This window comes from Homarus americanus, unplaced genomic scaffold (genome assembly GCF_018991925.1).
Source record: "Homarus americanus isolate GMGI-L3 unplaced genomic scaffold, GMGI_Hamer_2.0 scaffold21823, whole genome shotgun sequence".
NCBI classification, from domain to species: Eukaryota; Metazoa; Arthropoda; class Malacostraca; order Decapoda; family Nephropidae; genus Homarus; species Homarus americanus.
In genome coordinates this window covers 187,126-208,987 of record NW_024735317.1, presented here as the reverse complement: position 1 = coordinate 208,987, position 21,862 = coordinate 187,126, and the positions used below count along the sequence as shown (strand labels likewise).

Sequence of the window (21,862 nt, the reverse complement as noted above, 5' to 3'; positions counted from 1 at the left end):
CCCTGGAGAAGACCCTAAGACAGCTCATCCTTTGGCCTTAAACATCTTAAAAAGGAAACGAGTTCTTTTTATCACCTGCCTGGGAGACATGGGGGAGAGAAAGTGGGAGAGGGTGGGAGTGGGAGGGAGATGAGAGGGTGGGATGGAGATGGGAGGGTGGGAGGGAGAGGGGGGGATGGTGGGGTAGGGGTTTATATTCGTACAGGTAGACACGCACGCACGCAAACAAACACACACACACACACTCAATCAATCAACAAGTGTTTGCCCACAACTACAATGCAAGTGACATAAGAGGAACAAGACCTGTGGCTATTAAGGATATTTTTAATGGGACTGCCACAGCATAGAGGAAGGTGGGGGGGAGGGGGGGAAGGGAAGGGGAGAAGGGGGTAGGAGGAAGGGGGAGAAAAGAGATGAAGAATAGTAAGGGGAGGCGAGAATTTAAAGGAAGGAAGAAGGGGTGAAAGGTAAGGAGGGAGGAAATAGAGAAAGGGGAAAGAGGAGAGAGGAGGAGACGGCTAACCAACTTTGTTACATAAAATATATAAAATGAAGAAACGTATCCTGTGAATAGGTTAGATTAGGGTATGATACCTTAGGATAAGTTAGGTTAAGTCATGAGAGATTGGGATAAGCTAGGTTAGATTAGGATAGTTCAGTTCGGTTCATCCACCATCATCAAGCAGAGCTAATAAAATGTGATCAAAAAGTCCCTGTGCACCTCTAATACCTAACAATATAATTATTTATCTTGTTCTATGTACAATAATAACAAGAAATTGTCACATTAAATGGTGGAAGGTGATATAATTTACATTATTTACTATAATTATAACACGGTATATAACAACATAGGTAAATCAAGTCATAAAACAACGTAGATTAACAAAGAACCACAATATGTTTGAGTAACGCAGGTGCACAGGGACTTTTCGATCAACATGGTTTGTAAAACTCTACGGACAATGCAACTCGTGTTTCACTTACTCTCTTCCTCTGTTTAATATTACTGACCTCTGACCATTAGTTGTGGGGTCAGTAATATTAAACAGAAAATGTCTTAGTAATAATAATAATAATAATAATAATAATAATAATAATAATAATAATAATAATAAAATAATAATCATAATAATTTTAATATTAATATTTATAATAATAATAATAATAATAATAATAATAATAATAATAATTATAATAATAATAATAATAATAATAATAATAATAATAATAATAGCAGGTGTCTCATTTTAATATGCAAATTAACAGACATAATTACATACACACAAAGAGACATACCTGTCCAACATCTCGTGTTTAAATGTAATTACTAATTAATTAATTGGTAATGTAATTTAAAGTGTTTTACAGCAGTTTACACCAAAATTAACAATTAATCAAATGACTGTTTTATTAAGGCCCCGAGTATCGATGACATGTGGGCAGTATTTAATTTTTAATAGTTAAGTTAAATTTTATTATTGTTTGGTGTTTATTATTTATTATATATAAAATATTATGACAATGGTCTTAAGCTAATGAATATATATATATATATATATATATATATATATATATATATATATATATATATATATATATATATATATATATATATATATATAGGATAATGACGGGGGTAATTATAACTATGCGACAGACAGACAAACACACACTCACTCAACACACACACACACTACACACACACTAACACACACACACACACACCAACATACACACACACTAACACACACACACACTAACACACACACACACACACACACACACACTAATACACACACACTAACACACACACACACTAAGACACACACACTAACACCTCGTAATAAACATAACAGGTATCCCTTGACTACGGAATTTCGCCATTAGTCTCCAAAGGCGAGGCTGATTACTGCGAGATAATTGTTCTCACGGGAGACGGGAGAGAGAAAATTAGACAGAAGGAAAGAGAATATGAAAGAGGCAGAGAAGGAAAGAGAGAGACACAGAGGACAATTTTGGTGTGGTTATAAGAGGTTACGTTAGGGTATAATTGGTTATGATAGCTTATGTTAGATCAGGGTAGATTAGGATAAGTTAGGTTAGGTTATGATAGATTAGATCAGGATAGATTAGGTTAAGTTATGATAGGATAGGTTAGGTTAGGTTAGATTAGTTCAGTTCAGTTCGGTTCATCCACCATCACAAAACAAAGCTAATAATCGATGATTATAAAGTCAATGTGCACCTCTAATACTATATAATATGATTATTAACCTTGTTCTGTATGCAATAGTCACTAGAAATTTTCCCATTAAACGGTGGAAGTTGATGCAATTTTCAATATTTACTATATTTATAAAATTATATATAACAATATAGGTAAAGCAAGACCTATAACAACGTATATTAACAAAGAACCACAATATGTTTAAGTAACGCAGGTGCACAGAGACTTTTCGATCACCAGTAGGTGTAAAACTCTATGGACAATGCAACCCGTGTTTCACTTACTCTCTTCCTCCATTTAATATTACTGACCTCTGACCCTTTGTTGTGGGGTCAAGAAAATGCCTCAGTGTAAGAGAGAGAGAGAGAGAGAGAGAGAGAGAGAGAGAGAGAGAGAGAGAGAGAGAGTGTGTGTGTGTGTGTAATTATAACCTCAGCAACCTAAACACACACACACACACACACAGTAAAGCTCTTTGACGCCTCCGACAGACCTTTACAGAGAGTCAGACAGACAGACAAAAGGAAGACACCGTGTCGATAGAAGTGAGCTAAAAAACTATAATTGAGCTAACAAGCTAAGTGGATCATCGATAATAGTTAGAGAGAGAGAGAGAGACAACGTTCGGCTTTTCCTTCTTCTTCATTTCATTTATTATCCTGAAGTCTTTGGTTAGGTTAGGTTAGGTTAGGGGAATGGGGAAAATAATAATAATAATAATAATAATAATAATAATAATAATAATAATAATAATAATAATAATAATAATAATAATAAAATAATAATAATAATAATAATAATAATAATAATAATAATAATAATAATAATAATAATAATAATAATAATAATAATAATAATAATAATAACACCGTTAGTAAGAAAGTTGATCTCACCAACCATTAAGAATCCACCGTAAGTGAATCATTTAAACACGTTCTCACATCACTCACAAGTCACCTAACTCACTTAACAGACCTTTGAGAATCTTACCTGAATCAAGTGTTTTGTTGAAAGCTACTTAATAAAACCTGAGGAACGCACGAGAAGCTGTTACGATCTTGGCAGAAGTTTATGGGAAAATAGCTAGTTTTTCTTGTAAGACTTTGGATGGGTCGGATGTGTGTGTGTGTGTGTGTGTGTGTGTGTGTGTGTGTGTGCTGCTCATCGTGTCTCTCTGAGGTTTATCTGTGCGTGTGTCTATCTATCTGTCTCAGTCTGTTAGTATGTCTGTCTGTCTAGTTATGGTATTCTAAGGAACATAATTAAACACGAAGAAATTAATAAAATGACACACACACACACACACACACACACACACACACACACACACACACACACACACACACACACACACACACACACACACACACACACACACACACACACACACACACACACACACACACACACACACACACACACACACACACACACACACTCACACTCACACACACACACACTCCTGAACAAATTACAGGTTCCCTAAAGCTGTGCAACTTGAAATAAATTCGCAATCAATTTCCCGCAACTTAGTAAGATTCGTGTTGTAGCTCTGGGCGTGATTTGACAGCTTGGTGTTCAAATGGTCTCCAGTCCTAGATTATTTTGTAACCTAACTTAACATGACATAATCTAACTTATCCTAACCTACTGTAACCTAATCTAATCTAACTTATTCTAACCCAATATAACCTATCCTAAACTAACCTATTCTAAACTAACCTAATCTAAACTAACCTAAGCTAAACTCAAGAACCCAGTTCGAACTCCGACAGCAGGCACTTCCTCCCTCCTGAGACTCTCCTTGCAATGTTGCAAATATGAAACAAATTGCGCAACTCACCTTCATTGCAACGAAGCCTTATTTCCAGAGTTTTGAATTTTTTTATTTACAGGAATTTTTAAAAAAGTTGCCTTGATAAAACCCAGGATGGTGGGGGTGGGGGATTGGGTGAGGGTGGTGGGTGAGGAGGTGGTGGTGGAGTGTGAGTGGGGGATGGTGAGGGCGTGAGTGGAAGAAGTCTTCATTTCGCCTCATTGGTCGTGTTGCAATTCCTTGTTGGAGGAGAGGAGGGGGGGAGAGAGAGGGTGTAAGATGGAGAGGGAAGTAAGAGGAGAGAGGGATGAGGGAGAGGAAGAAAATAGAGAGGGAAAGAGGATGGGGAGCTGGCGGAGAGTATTAAAAGGAGAATATAATGAATGGAGGAAGGGAGATGGGAAGAAGAATGGGGTAGAAGGAAAGGGGAAGGGGATATAAGAGGAAAAGGGGTTAGTAGAAGGGAATGGGTCAGAGGTTGAAGGGAAGGGGGGTAGGAGGGGGAAGGGGAGAATATGGAGAGAGAGAGAGAGAGAGTGAGAGAGAGAGAGAAAGTAGAATTTATAGTAACAGCGTCATCATTTATTGACAAACAGACAGAGTGACAAACATACAACCAATAATCATTACATAGAGGAGGTATTAAGTATTCCACTAACCTCCTCGTAAGAAAAATAAGTCACAAAAACAAAAGATATTCAGCCATAATTATTGAGAAAAGAAACGCCCCCAATATCGCCTTTCCATATGTCTTACGGCTGGGACCATCTAAGACCCAAGCCATTAAAACCAGCAGGCTAGGACCGTACCAGCTGGGGAAGACCAAAGATCGGTACAGCTGGACAGATGGTGCTGACATGGGAGGAGATCAACTACACGTACAGCATCGATCAAGACTGAGATATGATGCGCAGGGATTTATTTTTTTATATAGTATTTTCTTTCTTCTCGGGCGACGGTCGTGTGTTTGATTCTAGCTTCCCGGGTTTTGGGTGGGGGGGGTCTCTCTCTCTCTCTCTCTCTCTCTCTCTCTCTCTCTCTCCTGTTTCTGTCTTTATCTCTCAGTCTTTCTCCTTTATCGTCTCTCTACCTACAAAACAGAGGAAGATTGAGTATAGATTGAGAGACAGAGCAATAAAAAGTTACACAGTCAGTCAGTCAGTAAGTCAGTCAGTCAGTCAGTCAGTGAATCAGTCTGTCAGTCATTCAACCAATCAGTCAGTCAATCAGTCAATCAGTCAGTCAGTCAGTCAACCAATCAATCAGTCAGTCAGTCAAGTCAGTCAGTCAGCAACGATAACAAGCACTGAACTGCGCCTTTAAATAAACAATCTTCGCTACACAAGCACACGAGAAAGATACAAACAAACACTAAATTAAAAATACCCCTAGCGAATATTTTCCCTCATTAACTCAGCCATTGACTTAAAGCCTCAAAAATTTCCCTGTTTCTATAACGGGACAGAAAATGGAGGAGTGGAGGTAAGAGGAGTGGTGAGAGGGGAGAGAGGTAATGAGAGGGGTGAGAGGAGGTAAGGGGAGAGGTGAGAGGATGGGGAGATAGTGGAGAGGAGGTAAGGGGAGAGGGAAGAGAAGGTAAAGGAAATGAGAAAGCTGAGAAAGGAAAACAGTAAAACAGGTGAATGAGAAAGAGGAATAGAGAAAGAAAAGAGAAGAAAAGGGAGAAACGAAATTAGGAAGAGAAGAGGTAAAAGAAAACGGAATGAGGAGAGAGGGAGTAACTATACATAGATTAATTATAAGTGTTTTTGGGGGGTGAGTAATGATTAAGTCTCTCTCTCTCTCTCTCTCTCTCTCTCTCTCTCTCTCTTTCTCTCTCTCTCTCAGCCAATATTCCCCTTACGTCCCCTCAACGTGGACTTAAAGAACCCCTCTACCCCACTTCCCTCTCTCCTCCCCCCTCCCCTCAACCCCTCTCATCCCCTCACTTCCCCTCAGCGTGGACTTAAAGAACTCCTCACTCTGCCAGGCCAGTCTCAATGGCTTCCAATTTCCCCTCAATAATTTTTGGAACCACAAATTTATAGATCTGAAGAGTCTATCACCGAGCTGACTGTCTGCCTGTTTGTCTGTCTGTCTTTGTGTCTATCTGATGTGTGTGTCTGTGTGTGTCAGATAAATCTCTCTCTCTCTCTCTCTCTCTCTCTCTCTCTCTCTCTCTCTCTCTCTCTCTCTCTCTCTCTGTCTTCATCATTCAACAATATCACTTCCTTCACCCAAAAGAAAGTGAACAAAATATAAATAAATATTAGCCTACCTCTCCCTCACCTCCTCTCCCTCCTTCCTTCCTTCCCTCCCTCCCTCCTTCCTTCCCTCCCTCCTTCCTTCCCTCCCTCCCTCCTTTCTATCAGATAAGAGTGACTTCCTGCCTTCCTCCTTATCACATGGGGCCCCATTTCCCATTTTCTGTCGACGTTCCTTCCTATTTCCGATTGATGTCGCTTCTTTATTTTCTACTGACACACACACACACACACACACACACACACACGCACATGCACACACACACACACACACACACACAATTCATCTTCTCACCTCCTGGACTCCTCAATAAATAATCCTAATTAAATGTGAAATGAAATCCTAAACCTATATTTATCCAGGGATCTTGAAGCCCCCTGAGACAATGGAGACCTGTCTGTCAATATACGACCTCCGAATTGCATATAAGAGACGGTCCTATTGAAGCTTATTAGATGAGAGGAAATGATTGGGTGATGCGTTTCAAAAGGCCTAGTGAATGGTCCAACTAGCCGGATGGTGATGTTAAATAGGATATAAATCGATTTCCTTTGCTATTTTTGGGCTATTTTTCTTTCTTATTGTTTGAGGGTTGTTTACTAATCTTAGTGAGGGTAAAGTGGAATTTTTTGTCTTCGGAGGAAAATTGATTAAGGTTATATAAGTCGATTTGTTTTCGATTTTCTTTTGTAATCGTCAGAAGAAAATTTATCAAGCTTATTAGTCGATTTTTTTTTAATAGTTAGAGGGTTAGCTTACAAATCTTACTAGAAAAGCTGGAAATGACCGAGATCTCCTAATTAGAGCCAGAACAAGTACCAACTAGCCAAGATGTTTTGTTAAATAAAGCAAATTGAACTTTCTGGAGATCTGTTTTGGTTTCAGGAAAGTCCATTGAGAATCCATCTTCGTTTCGGAGTCTGTCAGCGAATTTGAAGCGTTCTTACATCACAGACTTACGTAATAGATGGAAAATTGTCGTTATATTTTCTAAGAATTCAATTATGTGTCGTAGCTAAACTCAGCCATTCAGAAGAGTTTTTACATCACAGACTTATGTAATAGATGGAAATTTGTAGTTATATTATCTGAGAATCAAATTATGTGTCGTAGCCAAACTCAGCCAATGAGAAACGTTCTTACATCACGTCATAAGATTATTTGAGAATCCAATTATGTGTCGTAGCCAAATTAATCCGATCAGAAACGTTCTTACATCACCAGTTAGGTAACAGACGAAGATTTTAACCTAAGAACCTTTGAGAAATCATCTTTGTGTGTTGTCGACGATCAGTTAATAGCGGCCCAATACCTATGGCCTTATACATCAAGTTTCTTTTTGTGTATGGTAAATTGTACCCCACTTTCTTTTGGTATAATAAATCATATATCATTTTCTTTCCCTACGAGTCCTTTCCCCCATTTTCTTCTATAAGGATAAATGGAGCCTACGTTTTCTGTGAAGTAAATATGTGGTAGACTGCTTTAATTTAATTTTTTTTATAATATAGAATTTCTTTTTTTATTCAGGATGTTTATTGGATCTTATAAAAACCATGAATATATTTTATTTCACCTGATGATTAAAGTCCATAATGTTAACCTAACCTAACCTAACTTAACCTAACCTAACCTAACCTAACCTAACTTAAACCCCCCAACAGGTAGTGATAAGGTGTTTTAAATCATCAGGTAAAATAATAAAATATTTTCGGGTGTCTAATCTACAGGTAATCCGCGTTATATAAGGTGGCCTCAGATCTATCATGTTCTACACTCCCTTGGTAAAATATCTATCGGTTTTGGCCTGAATTAACTCTTCCGTCTTCAGCCACAACTAACAATAACAGAAAACTCTATTGTTAAGAATACAAAGCAAATATTTCAACCTTGAGTGATTTATGGCTCAGGAATATATTTACCTTGTGTGTATATTTTATTTGTTTTTTGTTTAGTGTTTTGTTTATTTTGTGACTATGTACAAATGTTAAGACTATAATATTTAGAACCGAATAATAATAATAATAATAATAATAATAATAATAATAATAATAATAATAATAATAATAATAAAAATAATAATAACGACAACAAAACTACGACTACTACTACTAATAATAATAATAGTCTCTCTCTCTCTCTCTCTCTCTCTCTCTCTCTCTCTCTCTCTCACGTGACTACAGCACTCCACCTCGTCAACCAAACTTAAAACATCCCAAGTAGTGTTATATTAGGTTAAATTAATTTAATGTTAAGTTAGATTACTATAAGTTTGGGATAGTTATGTTAGCGTTAGGGTGTCTAAACTTCATGTGAAATAAGCCTGGGTGTCTAAACTTCAGGTGAATTTAACCGGGGTGTCTAAACTTCAGGTGAAATAAGCCGGGTGTCTAAACTTCAGGTGATTCTTGATACATATAAGCACATATAAATACATGAAATTCTCGTCCAAGTCGCCAATTTCTGAACCTTACTATAACCAAGCGAAGGATTTCTTCACACTCCCACGTTTTTCCTCCTTTACGCCTGACGACCCTTCGCCAGATCAAGCAAATGTCAAGAGCTTAATATCCAATAGCATTTATATCTAGGAAATTCAGTCTTGTGCCTCGGAAAATTCAAAAGTCCCTCCTTCCCTCCCTTCCTCTTTCTCTCTCTCTCCCTTCCTTCCCTCTCTTCTTCCCTCCTACACCCCTCCATTTCCCCCTTCCCCCTTCTTTCCCCTCCCTCCTTCCCTCTTTCTCTCTCTCTCTCTCCTTCCCCCCCATCACGGGAATAAAGTAAATATTGATATTATAGGCAAACGATACGTCCCACGTCGGACTTGCTTTGGACTATGACGACTGGAGAAGGACTTTTCGAGCGGACACACACACACACACACACACACACACACACACACACACACACACACCAAACCAACATAGTCAGAAACTCCCATAACACATAGAACACCACCTCAACCTTATGCCTCCATGAAATCTCACAAATCTCACCCAAAACAGAAGGTCATGTTTAACTCCTCCTACCCCCCTCCCCCTCCCGAGGTGATATTAAACACTCTTGAATGAATGACTATGAATGGAGCCAGACATTTTCCTTTCATTACAAGTGTCTTGGTGATATATTGTGTAGTTGTAAGTAATGGAAGATTTAAATGCCCAGGATTGTGTAAGTAAACAATTCTCCTGTGAGAGAGAGAGAGAGAACAATCACTATGGATTTGCATATGTATTAAATATATGAGATTTTTAATTCGAATTCTCTCTCTCCTTTTGTTTCCTCCTGGCCTTTATTCCTCCCTACTCTCTCCACCCTATCCACCCCCTCCCTCCTCCTCCCAGCCTCTCTTCCCCCTCCTCTCTAACTATCCTCCCATCTCTCCCTCCCAAATACCTCTCTCCTTTTCACCAACCTCTCCCCCCCTCTTCTTCTTTCCTCCTCCTCCTCCTCCTCCTCCTCCTCCTCCTCCTCCTCCTCCCCATCCTCACTTCATTACCTTCAACAAGAGAGATTAATCCAAGCAATCTAGTTAATCATAAGGGCAAGTAATCCTCTTTCTGCCCCCCTCCCCCCACTAGTAATCTCACCATTGCTCCTTCTTGCCCCGACAGATCAGCAAGGAGTGGATCTTAGGACCAGAGTTGTGTGATATGTGGACTTCAAGTGATGTCCTATGCTGCACTGCTTCTATACTTCACCTGGTAGCTATTGCCCTCGACAGGTGAGTCTCAGTGAATTGGTTATTGCCCTTGGGAACTTTTCATTGCCTGTCAGAATGAGTCTACGTGTTTGTTATTGCCTTTTAAATTGTCACCTGGTATCCATTGCCAACGACAGCAGAGTCTAATTGGGTTATTATTACTCTTGTGATGTCCTTATTGCCCTATGAATGGGTCATCTAGTCACTATTGCCCTTTGTATGCGAACTGGCTTGCTTAATGACTTTTAAATTATCACTTGACGGTTATTGCCCTTGACAGGTGAGTGTAATTGCCTGTTTATTGCCCATGAGAGTGTTTTCATTGCCCTTAAAATGCTTCTTTCTGGACCTATTCCCCTAATTGCCCCCAAAACAGTAATAACAATAACAATAATAACAATAATAACAATAACAATAATAACAATAAACAACAATAATAAACAAGAATTACAACTCAGACCAACTCAAATAAGTCGATTACCCCATAAGGACCGAACCCAGAGCGAAAAACATTCACGACCAAGACCAAGACCAAGACCAACCTAAGAGGACCTCATGAATCCAAAGAGGGAGGTCCGATCTTCCTTCTTTCCGCCTGCGTGTGAAATGTGAAGGCGGAAAAAAGTTCTCTCAAGGACTGTCAGGGGGTGAGAGAGAAGATAAGGGGGGGGGGAGATGTCGGCTAGCCAGACGTCCCACAGCTGATAACGCAATCAGCTGTTCGATGTAAACACAGAGATGGTGGAGAGGGGAGGGAAGGCGTGTGTGTGTGTGTTCCATCCACTTACATCCATATACCCTCTCACCTTCACTCCCATCCATCCACTCCCAGCCACTCACCTCACTTTCACTCGCCCAATCTCACTCCTACCTACTCACCTACTCCCACACCCACATCCACCAACCCACCATTCACGCCCGCCCATTTCCACCCACTTTCCAATAGCGCTGCGTACTTTAAGCTACGTTGACCCGAGCCAAGCAATTTGATGATTAGTGCACTGACCTTCTCTTGAGCTACAGATAGACCAAAAAATCCCTCTTGTTGGTATCTATTTAATATTGGATAAATCCCTCCTCTCCTAAAGTAATCAAGTAATCCCTTTTTAGGTATGTTTTGTAAGGCAAAAATCACCTCTTTTTAGGTATTTACATTTTTTAAGGTAAAAATAACCTTAAATCGATATGCGTATTTTTCTAGTTCAAAGTAATAATAAGAAAAAATTAAATAAAATCCCATGATATTTTTAACTATCAATAGAAAATAAAAACGACAGAATAAAAGTATTATCCATGAAATAAAATTATAAACCTAAGCAAAATAATTAACTCCAACAGCAAAAAAAAAATATATAAAAAATGCAAAAAATAAAGAACCGAGAAATAAAAACGGCAAGTTCTTTTTCCACTAAACAAAAGTCACAGGATTTTCATTTTTTTTTTTTTTAGCGGATTCCATTGAAAGTAGATTGGCGTTCACTGTAGCGAAGAATGAACGCAGGGAGGCTCTCTTCTTTGTGAACGCTTTCTACACTTTCTCTCTCTCTCTCTCTGAAGCGACACTCACGTACGCAATGGAGGAAAAATGAAAAAAAAAATAGTAAAAATGGGAAATATTGGAGACGACGAGAAATATTGAAAAAAAAAGTGAAAAAATTGATTATAAAGTGAAAATATTGGAGAAAAGTCGAAATTTATTGAAGAAAAGTTAAAAAAATTGGTTTTATTTTTAGATTTTTCTTATTTATTTTTTCTATCGATGAAAAAATATTAATTTTTATTGTTTATTATTAAGGATTTTATTTATTTATTTAAGATTAGAGAGAGAGAGAGAGAGAGAGAGAGAGAGAGAGTTAAACAATGAAAAAGAGACAGACAGACACAGACACATAAAAAGCGAGACAAACAGAGAGACAGACAGACAGAAAACTCACACCTGTCCATCACCTTCTCATTTCCATCTTATTGGTAAAGAACAAAACAACAAATATTTTTCCTGGACGCAATTTTGGGGAGGAGGGGCGTGTATTTCTGGCCTCACCCCCTCCTCCACCTCCCCCTCCCCTCCCCCTTCCATCCCCTCCTATCCCCCTCCATCCCCACCCCTCCTTCTCTTCATCTCCTCCTTCTCGTCCCCCCCCCTTCCCCTTCTTCTCTCTCCTCCTCCTTTCCATCTTTTTTTGTTTCCTTCTTCTCCCTTCTCCTTCTCCTTCTTTCCTCCCCTTCCTCCTCCTTATCATCTTTCTTACTTCCTCTCTCCTCCTCCCCACTCCCCCTCCTCCTCCTCCTCCTCCCCACTACCCCTCCTCCTCCTCTTTCATCCCCTCCCCTCACACACCTTCCTCCTCCCCTCACTCACCTTCCCTCCTCCCCCACTCCTCCTCTTCCTCCCCCCTCCTCCTCCGCCTCCTCCACCTCCCCTCCTCCTCCTCCTCCTCCCTCCTCCTCCTCCCCTCCTCCCCTCCTCCTCCTCCCTCCCCCCCTCCTCCCTCTCCTCCTCCTCCCCCCCTCCTCCCTCCCCTCCTCCTCCCTCCTCCCCCCCTCCCCCCCCTCCTCCTCCTCTTTCATCCTCCCCTCCCCACCTCCTCCCTCCTCCTCCTCCTCCTCCCTCCTCCTCCTCCCTCCCCTCTCCTCCTCCCCTCCCTCCCCTCCTCCCCCTCCCTCCCCTCCTCCCCACTCCTCCTCCTCCCCCCACTCCTCCTCCCTCCTCCTCCTCCTCCCCCTCCCTCCCTCCTCCCCTCCTCACCATCATCACAATGTTCACCCATTTGTAAGTTCTGAATTTTATACATTAAACAACTTTTGCCACAAGTGGTCGTCATCGTTGGCTGAGAGGAGAAGGCGAAGGAGGGAGAGGAAGGATGAAGGGAGAGGTGAAGAGGAATCGAGGACAACAAGGGATGAGAGGGGGAATAGAGAAGGGGTGGGGATGTGGTGAGAGAGGGAGAAAGAGGAAAGTGAGAAAGGAGGGAGGAAGGAGAGAAAGGAAATGAAAGGGGAGAGAGGAGACGAGAGAAAGTGGGGTGAGGGAGGATTGGGTGACAGGGAGAGGATGAGCAAATTATTCTGTTGGTGTGGGTGTGGGAGGGTGGGAGTGATGGGGGGGTGTAAGTCAGCGTATAACAACTAGTCTGAATACACACCCGTTCTAAATACACATGTACACACAAACACATACACACATACACCTACTATTTTCCTCTAATATCCTGTACACACACACACACACACACACACACACAGTAAACCAAACATTCTTAGCCCTAATATCCAGACCACACCTGTTTCCCTTACCTGTTCTCTCATATGGATTTCCCCACAGGTGAAACATTAGCCAAGACACCTTCTGTTGTCATGGGAGATGGGTGTTGGCTCTCTCTCTCTCTCTCTCTCTCTCTCTCTCTCTCTCTCTCTCTCTCTCTCTCTCTCTCTCTTTCGTGCGTGATTTGATTATTAGTATTTTTAATATTCCGTAACCCCTTGAGTATGATGACTTAACCCCTTGAGTACAATGATTTAACCCCTTGAATACGACATCGACAATATCCCTTTAAAAAATAAAACAATTCACAAATAAATGTTTCCACTGCAAGACTTTTTTTTTTCCTCACACTGATCAATAATATTAATAGACGAGACATTTTCCACAAACTTCAAAGCCAAACTATTATTGTCAGGCAGTCAGCTGTTTCCGGGGTCTGTTTTTGATTATATTTATGACGCCATCTGATGGTCACTGAGTATAATGTGGTCTTTTCCGTCTATATATCTGTCTGTATGCCTGTCTACTTGTCTGTCTGTCTCTAATTGGCTAACACGATTGAGTAGTTTCTGTAAGTGAATTGTTAGCCGTTTTAGATAGGCTTAACGTGTTTTGAAAGGTGTATTACGCCGGTAATTACACTAATGGGCACCTGAATCTCATGCTGCCATAATTGGGTACGCTATTTTTGTGATTCCGATGTGCTGGTTGGTCGATGGGATGTCCAAGCGGGTTAGGCTTCCAATTACTGTTTATTTTTTGTTTTTTCCTCCGATGCCACGTGAACTTAATTTTATGTAAACATGTTTTTCATCTTAAAAATTTTTGGAGAGTTTAAATTTTATGATCCAATTCTGTCACTTTAATTTCTTGTTCTTTATTATGTTTATCTGTTTATTAAAAATCTCTCTCTCTCTTTCTTTCTCTAATTTACATCTTCCTCTCTCTCTCTCTATCCTATCCTTCCCAATTTCCCTCTCTCTCTCTCTCTTCTCCACCTATTTCCCTCTTTCTCTCCCTCTATCGTTTCCCTTCTCACTTCCCTCACCCCTCCCTCCCCTCTCTCGCCACACTCCTTCCTCACCATCTTATCAGCCATTGAGTCGTAACCCCATTAAAAGAATTATAGCCCTTTATTGTCTCCTTGGGTATTAGGAGTCCATTTCACGCTTGCAGAGTTCAATTCTCCTCTGTCTTCAGGAAATAGAATCGGATCACCTGAAGATTCGACCCTTATTGTTTATTTCACCTGAATATTCGTATTAGCTTAACTCACCTGAAGATTCGAACCCTTAGTTTATCTCACCTGAAGATTCGAACCCTTAGTTTATTTCACCTGAAGATTCGAACCCCTTAACTTATTTCACTTGAAGATTCGACCCATTAGCTTATTTCACCTGAAGATTCGACCCCTTAACTCATTTCTCCTGAAAATTCGTTCCCAATTCGACCTTAAATGTTTATTTCGCCTGAAGATTCGACCCCTTAACCTATTTCACCTGAAGATTCGGGTTAATTACTCGAATATAACTTCCGATAAAGGCATTTAATTTAATAACAAAATCTAGTTGAGGAGATTCGATCCTATTTTTCCGATTTAAAAGTTGAAGTAATCGTAATGTAATTTTAGGATTGATTAGAGTGCTTAAGTCCTTTTAGGGTCACTTAATGGCCGTGGAGTAGCCAGGGTGATGTGATTTAATTCACTTCTTTATGTCATTATCTATTACTAATTTAATCTAACTTAACCAAACCTACAGTAACTTAAACTAACCTAACTTATCTTAAACAAATCGTACCTAGCATAACTAAATACATCCTTAACTTACATAACCTAGGCACTAGTTAAGCTCATCGTAGCTTAAGTTAACAAATAAAGCTCAAATACCCGCTAACTAAGCTTACTCTGCTAGGTTCATTGATGCCAACGCCAGCAGTCGCTAAATTAATCCAGCCCTGCAATTGTGAGGCCAATTTAACCACTCGCTAACCAGCCAAACTCACACCGCTAAACTCTAGCTGTAATACACTCGGGTAGACGATAGCTTAGCCTCCGCCTAACTTCCTCTTAGCCCTCACTCTAGCGAAGAGTTGTTTGCTGAATAATGAAGCGAAGGATAAGTACTCAACCTCAGAGCATTTTCCAAACGCTTACAAGTTGCTAATTAAAATGTGTTGAGTTTTATTGAGTGCGGGGTCTCTCTCTCTCTCTCTCTCTCTCTCTCTCTCTCTCTCTCTCTGATTCAATGAGTGAGCAGGTGCGTTGTTGGTGTGTGTTTGGACCTGCTTGAGTGTGTGTGTGTGTGTGTGTGTGTTTCTTCTCATACACACACACACACACACACACAACAGACACTCACTCAAGCGGGACCATCTTGAGTGGCAGCACACGCTGAAGGGTGAACCAGTTTCTCTCACCGTTGACGTCTACTGGCGCGGAAAATTGCAGAAAGGTGCAAGACGAGTGTGTTGTGTTGCGTTGTGTTGCAAGACGTGGGTTGTGTTGTGTTACATTGTGTTGAAAGTGGTGTGTGTGTGTGTGTGTGTGTGTGTGTGTGTGTGTGTGTGTGTGTGAAGAATAAAAGAAAGCGAAAGAAAGAAGAAATTAACGAAAAAGACAAAAGACAGAAAATAATAATTTACGTAAAAGTTTGGAAGAATTGATGATGAAAGAATAAATAGAGAGAGAAGAAATATTGTGAAAATGGACTGAAAAATTAATGAAAATAATGATGTTTTGTAATAGAGGGAGGGAGGGAGGGAGGAGGGGAGGGGGAGGAGGGTGGGGGGAGGAGGGAGGGGAGGGGGAGAGAGGAGGGGGGGAAGGGGTAGAGAGAAGGAAGAATAAGGAAGGAGGGCAGAGTTGCAGAATAAATGAGAGGTGGGAGGAGGGGTGGAGACAGACAGACAGACAGACAGACAGACAGACAGACTGACAGATAGATAGAGAGAGAAATAGACAGAGAGGAGACACACAGACAGACACACAGACAGACACCTTCCAATTATACAATCTTCCTTAACCTCCAATCATCCACCTCCAATATTCACTCTTCCAATCATCCACCTCCAATATCCACTCTTCCAATCATCCACCTCCAATATCCACTCTTCCAATCATCCACCTCCAATATCCACTCTTCCAATCATCCACCTCCAATATCCACTCTTCCAACAGCCAATCACCCAGTCATTAACTTCTTTCCTCAGCCACTTTTCACCCGGATTTACACCTGATTTCAATCCTAATTTCAAATCTGACCCAAATCCTCAAAAATCTGGACAGATTTTTTTCCTCCTAAATAAACAGTTTTTTTTCTACGCTATAGTCACAGGTGATGTATGACGCCATTTTTGCTGGGCCTTTTTTTTGTCTGTGGGTGGGGTGGGTGGGGTGGGGTGGGGTGGGGTGGGTGGGGTGGGGGTGGGTGGGTGTTTGGGTGGGTGGGGTGGGGTGGGTGTGTGGTGGGGTGTGGGTGTTTGGGTGGGGTGGGGGGTGGGGTGTTTGGGTGGGGATTGAAGGGTGGAGGAGGATGGATAGGGTGAGGGTGAGGAGGGGGAAGGTGGGGGATGGGTGAGGGTGGCGGTAGGGGAAGGGGGGGATGGGTGGGGGTGGCGGTATGGGAAGGTGGGGGAGTTGTGAGGGTGGAGGATAGGGAGGGGGATGGTGAGGGTGGAGGGATAGGTGAGGTGGGGATGGGTGAGGGTGGAGGATGGGTGAGGGTATGGGGTAAGGGAGTAAGGGTGTGAGGGGAGGAAGGGTGGGGAGGGAGTAAGGGGGTAAGGGAGTAAGGTGGGGTAAGGGAGGTAAGGGAGTAAGGGGTGGGTAAGGGAGTAAGGTGGGTAAGGGAGGTAAGGGGTGGGTAAGGGAGGGGTGGGTAAGGGAGGTGGTGAGGGAGTAAGGGTGGGGTAAGGGAGTAAGGGTGGGTAAGGGAGTAAGGGGTAAGGGAGTAAGGGTAAGGGAGTAAGGGTGGGTAAGGAGTAAGGGTGGGTAAGGGAGTAAGGGCGGGGAGGGGTAGGTGGGTGAGGGAGGAAGGGGTGAGGGAGTAAGGGTGGGTAAGGGAGTAAGGGTGGGTAAGGGAGTAAGGGTGGGTAAGGGAGTAAGGGTGGTAAGGGAGTAAGGGTGGGTAAGGGAGTAAGGGTGGTACCAATGTGTCCCACTCCCAGCTCTAATGGACCCCAGGACCAGGATAATAGGATTTGAACCTATTATGACTCGGTGTCCAATAATACTGGCCCATCCTACCTGGGGCCTACAAAACTTGGGGCCCAATAGAACTGGGGCCCACCTATACTGCTGGGGGCCAATAGAACCGGGGCCCAATAGTTCTGGGGCCCACCTAACCCACAGAGGTAAAAATAGCCCACGGGTCTCAGAGAATCCTGAATATGATCAGAATTTCGGATTTTCATTTGGGATTCCAATTTGTCTTCCTCTATAAAAACTCTATGAGGAAGATCTAGGAATTTAGGTGAGGTGGGTGGATGACTGGATGAGTGAGTGAGTGGATGATTGGGTGAGTGAGTGAGTGGGTGAGAGGATGACTGGGTGAGTGAGTGAGTGAGTGGGTGAGAGGATGACTGGGTAAGTGAGTGAGTGAGTGGGTGAGTGAGTGGGTGAGAGGATGACTGGGTGAGTGAGTTACTGATTTAGTGGGTGAGTGGATGAGTGGATGACTGGATGAGTGAGTTATTGGGTGAGTGGATGAGTGGATAACTGGGCTGGGGATGAGTGAGTGAGTTCCTGGGTGTCTGAGTGACTGAATTCTGAATGACTGGATGAGTGGCTGTAGAGATGACTGGAAAAATCGACCCACACACACACACACACACACACACACACACACACACACGACAATTTATATTATTTACACCTGAAAACAATAACAACAAACACAACACGGACGACAATGACAAACAAAAACAGAGATAAACAAACAAATAATGACATGAAAATTATATATAGGAATAACGGTTTATATTTTTCAGTGTGTGTGTGTGTGTGTGTGTGTGTGTGTGTGTGTGTGTATGGTGCTCAGTAAACGTGTATACTTATGTTAGTCACACTATGATTTGGACGCCATATTGGATGTGATTATTTTATGTTTTACCTTAAATATAAAATTACGAGAAAATTTGGTCTTTATCTGTCTGTCTGTCTGTCTGTCTGTCTGTCTGTCTGTCTGTCTGTCTCTTTCCATCTTCCACATATTTATTTCTTATCCTTAGCCTCACCTCTTCCTCCTCCCCCTCACCTCCTCCTCCACCCTTCTGCTCCTCCTCCTCCACTTCACCTCCCTAGTCTTCCTCCACCTCCTCCTCCACCCCTGCCTCCTCCTCCCCCCCACCTCCCCCACCCCACCACCTCCTCCTCCACCCTGCTCCTCCTCCCCCCCCTCACCTCCTTTCCTCCTCCACCTCCTCCTCCACCCCTGTTCCCCCTCACCTCCCCCACCCCCACCACCTCCACCACAAGGTCTTCACAATACTACAGGAAAACTTGGAGCATCAGACATCTTCCCATGGGATTACTCACCCGCCTGAGAAAAGATCTAGTGTAGGCAGAAGGCGAGCGAACGTTAGTCTGGCGTAGATTCCACATGGTATCGTTTTGTCTTGTCATAATGTATCGTCAGTGTAAGCATAAGGTTAGCCAAAGATAGACTGGCGTAGATTTTTCCACCTCACACTCCACCCCACCCCACACCTCCCCACACTTCACCCCCACTACATCCCACACCTCACCCCACCCCTCACCCCACTCCTCCCCAGCCCACCCCACTCAACACCCACTCCGTTCCCTTACCCCCTTCTATATTTTTACACTAAACAGAAACTCTTCCTTCATCTTCGCTATTTACAAACGATTACAAAAATTCCATTAATAAAAACTTTGCTATTCACGTCTCTGTGTGTTTTTACAGGTACCTGGCATTCAGTTCAGTCCCCCCTCCGCATCACCTGTCTTCCCGTTTTCTGTTGTGAAGGTTTTATCTTCTCGTTTTCTATAAATGGAAATTGTATTCATGGACCGAGGACTTATTTATTTTGTGCTTGTTGTTTTAGTGTGTGTGTGTGTGTATGTGTGTGTGTGTGTGTACTAATGGGAAAATAAGAAAGATAGAAACAAAAATAAACACACACACACACACACACACACACACACACACACACACATCGGAGCCTACATCCACTCTATATATAATTACTAACTGTCAGTACCAGTCAGAATCCCAAATAACTGTTAATTGTTTACCACTACCGCTTCCTGACAGTCAACCTGCCGATATAAACTGTTAAATGAACTGTCTAAGGCCATTTTAATAACTGTCTATCATGTAATTACAGTAATGTCGAGAATGTGTTTAATTGTGATGCTGTTTTATTAATGGAGAAATTACATAAGGTTGGGTTGGGTTAGTTAACGCTGTCAATCTCTCTCTCTCTCTCTCTCTCTCTCTCTCTCTCTCTCTCTCCACCAGGTAACTTGTCAGGTGTCAGCCCAAGTTACCAGCTCTTGTTTTACTCCTTAAGTCTCCCTAAGTCCGCTTAAACTATCAACAAGCGGACCCTTTATACAGCGACCACTCTCTTTACTCTCTAGAAACCCCTCGATAAAGAGAACGGTTGTTGGATTAAAATGTGAATATAGAGACCGTTTCTGGGGTTTTAGAATATAACAAACTCATGAGAAAGCGACCAGTACCTCTACTCTCTAGAAAACCCTGGATAAGTCGACCATTTCCCCCGGATAAAGAGATTGGTTGCTGGTCTTTAGAAACTTGTATTAGAATGTGGATATAGAGACCATTTCAAGGCATTAACAAATTAAAAACACAAGAGAAAACGAAAACTCAAGAAATAAAGTAAAAATTCAGGACAAACTAAGCCAAAAGGCAACAGAAAACGTAAAGAACAATAACAGAGAAAACGACAAACTAAATATCAGGGGAAACTCAACTAAAATGACACACCAATTCTGTAAACCACAATTTGCTCCACTAATGACCACAAGCTGACGCAAATCTTCCTCACAGCAAGACACACTGTAATGGTTGTCAATAAGACCGTCTTTATCATTTAAGGTTTTACAAGTCGCATTTTTTTTTTAAAGGAGATTATTTTCTTTTTTATTAGATTACAAAAATAACATATTTAAAAACTATATTCCATAAATTTATTTCCCATATCACCTGTCTAGTTCACCTTATCACACCTGAAGTAAATTTAATTAGTAAAAAAAAATTATATAAAAAAAATATATTAAAAATTGGAGGCCAGGTGAAGACTTCATTTTCCATATGACACAGTTACCATGACAACCTAATTATCTCAAGAGGCTGTTTCTAAGTGTTTGCGAAAGGTAGGTTAGGGGAGAATAGAAGAAGGAATAGGGGAAAAGTGCGATAGGTGAGGAGATTGAAGGAAGGAATAGGGAAAAAGTACAATAGAACTGAAAATTGGTAGAAGGAGTAGGGGAAATTTCGATGATTGAAAAGAAGGAAAAAAAGAGGGGGAGAAAGATTGAGAAGAAGAGGAGGAGGAGGAAGAAGAATAGGAGGAGGAGGAAGAAGAATAGGAGGAAGAAGAAGAGGAGGAAGAAGAAGAGGAGGAAGAAGAAGAGGAGGAAGAAGAAGAGGAGGAAGAAGAGGAGGAGGAGGAGGAAGAAGAATAGGAGGAGGAAGAAGAATAGGAGGAGGAGGAAGAAGAATAGGAGGAGGAGGAAGAAGAATAGGAGGAGGAGGGTTGAAAAGAATAGTACCCAACAGCCACAGTTAGAAAGAGTCTCGAGGGAAGGAACTTTTTAACAACGTCTAAAGCCTGTCTCTCTCTCTCTCTCTCTCTCTCTCTCAAGTTGGGGAGAAGAAGCCTGTCTCTCTCTATTTCTCTTGTCTCATTCTCTCTGTCTCACTCTGTTTCCTCTCCTTTCTTCACTCTGTCTCTCTGTTTCACTCTGTCTGTATGCCTGTCTCACTTTCTGTCTCTCTTAGTAACTTTATCTCTGCCTTTGGGTTACTGTCTCACTGTCTATATGTCTCTCAATCTATATGTCTATCTCTATGCCTCTGTCTCTCTGTTTCCTTGTCTCTCTCTATCTCCGTGGCTGTCTATTTTTACGTCTGTCTATTTCTCCTCCAATTTGTCTTCACCTCCTGTCCACCGTATCATACATACAATTGATCATGACTATAATATATTCACTAGTATACTACATAAAGCACAAGAACAAAATATACCATACAGAAAAATTAGGTCAAATAAGAATGAGCCAAGGTGGATGACCAGAAAACTTAAACATGACATAGGAATAAAGAAAGGAATATATAAGAAATTAAAGGGAGGGGAGGAGCAGCTCAGAAACAGGTATAATGAACTATCTAGGAATGTTAAGAAAAATGTAAGGAAAGCAAAGAGAGACTATGAAATCAAAATAGCAAGAGAATCCAAGGCGAATCCCAAGGGATTTTTCCAGGTATATAGGACAAAGGTCAAGGACAAAGTTGGGCCTTTAAAGTCAGGGAGGGGAGAAGTGATAAATGGCAGTGAAGAAATAAGCAAAGCATTGAACAGCTACTTCTTATC

The 21,862-nt window shown here is 41.5% G+C and overlaps 1 protein-coding gene across 1 annotated transcript in view; it reads left to right on the top strand.

Moving 5' to 3' along the window:
* Window positions 1-21,862, top strand: part of LOC121870847 (5-hydroxytryptamine receptor-like) — a 95,969-nt gene that overhangs the window by 64,929 nt on the left and 9,178 nt on the right. Inside the window, exon 4 of the mRNA XM_042372817.1 lies at window positions 9,929-10,038. Coding sequence (XP_042228751.1) covers window positions 9,929-10,038 — 110 coding nt within the window. The remainder of the gene's footprint in view (window positions 1-9,928; window positions 10,039-21,862) is intronic.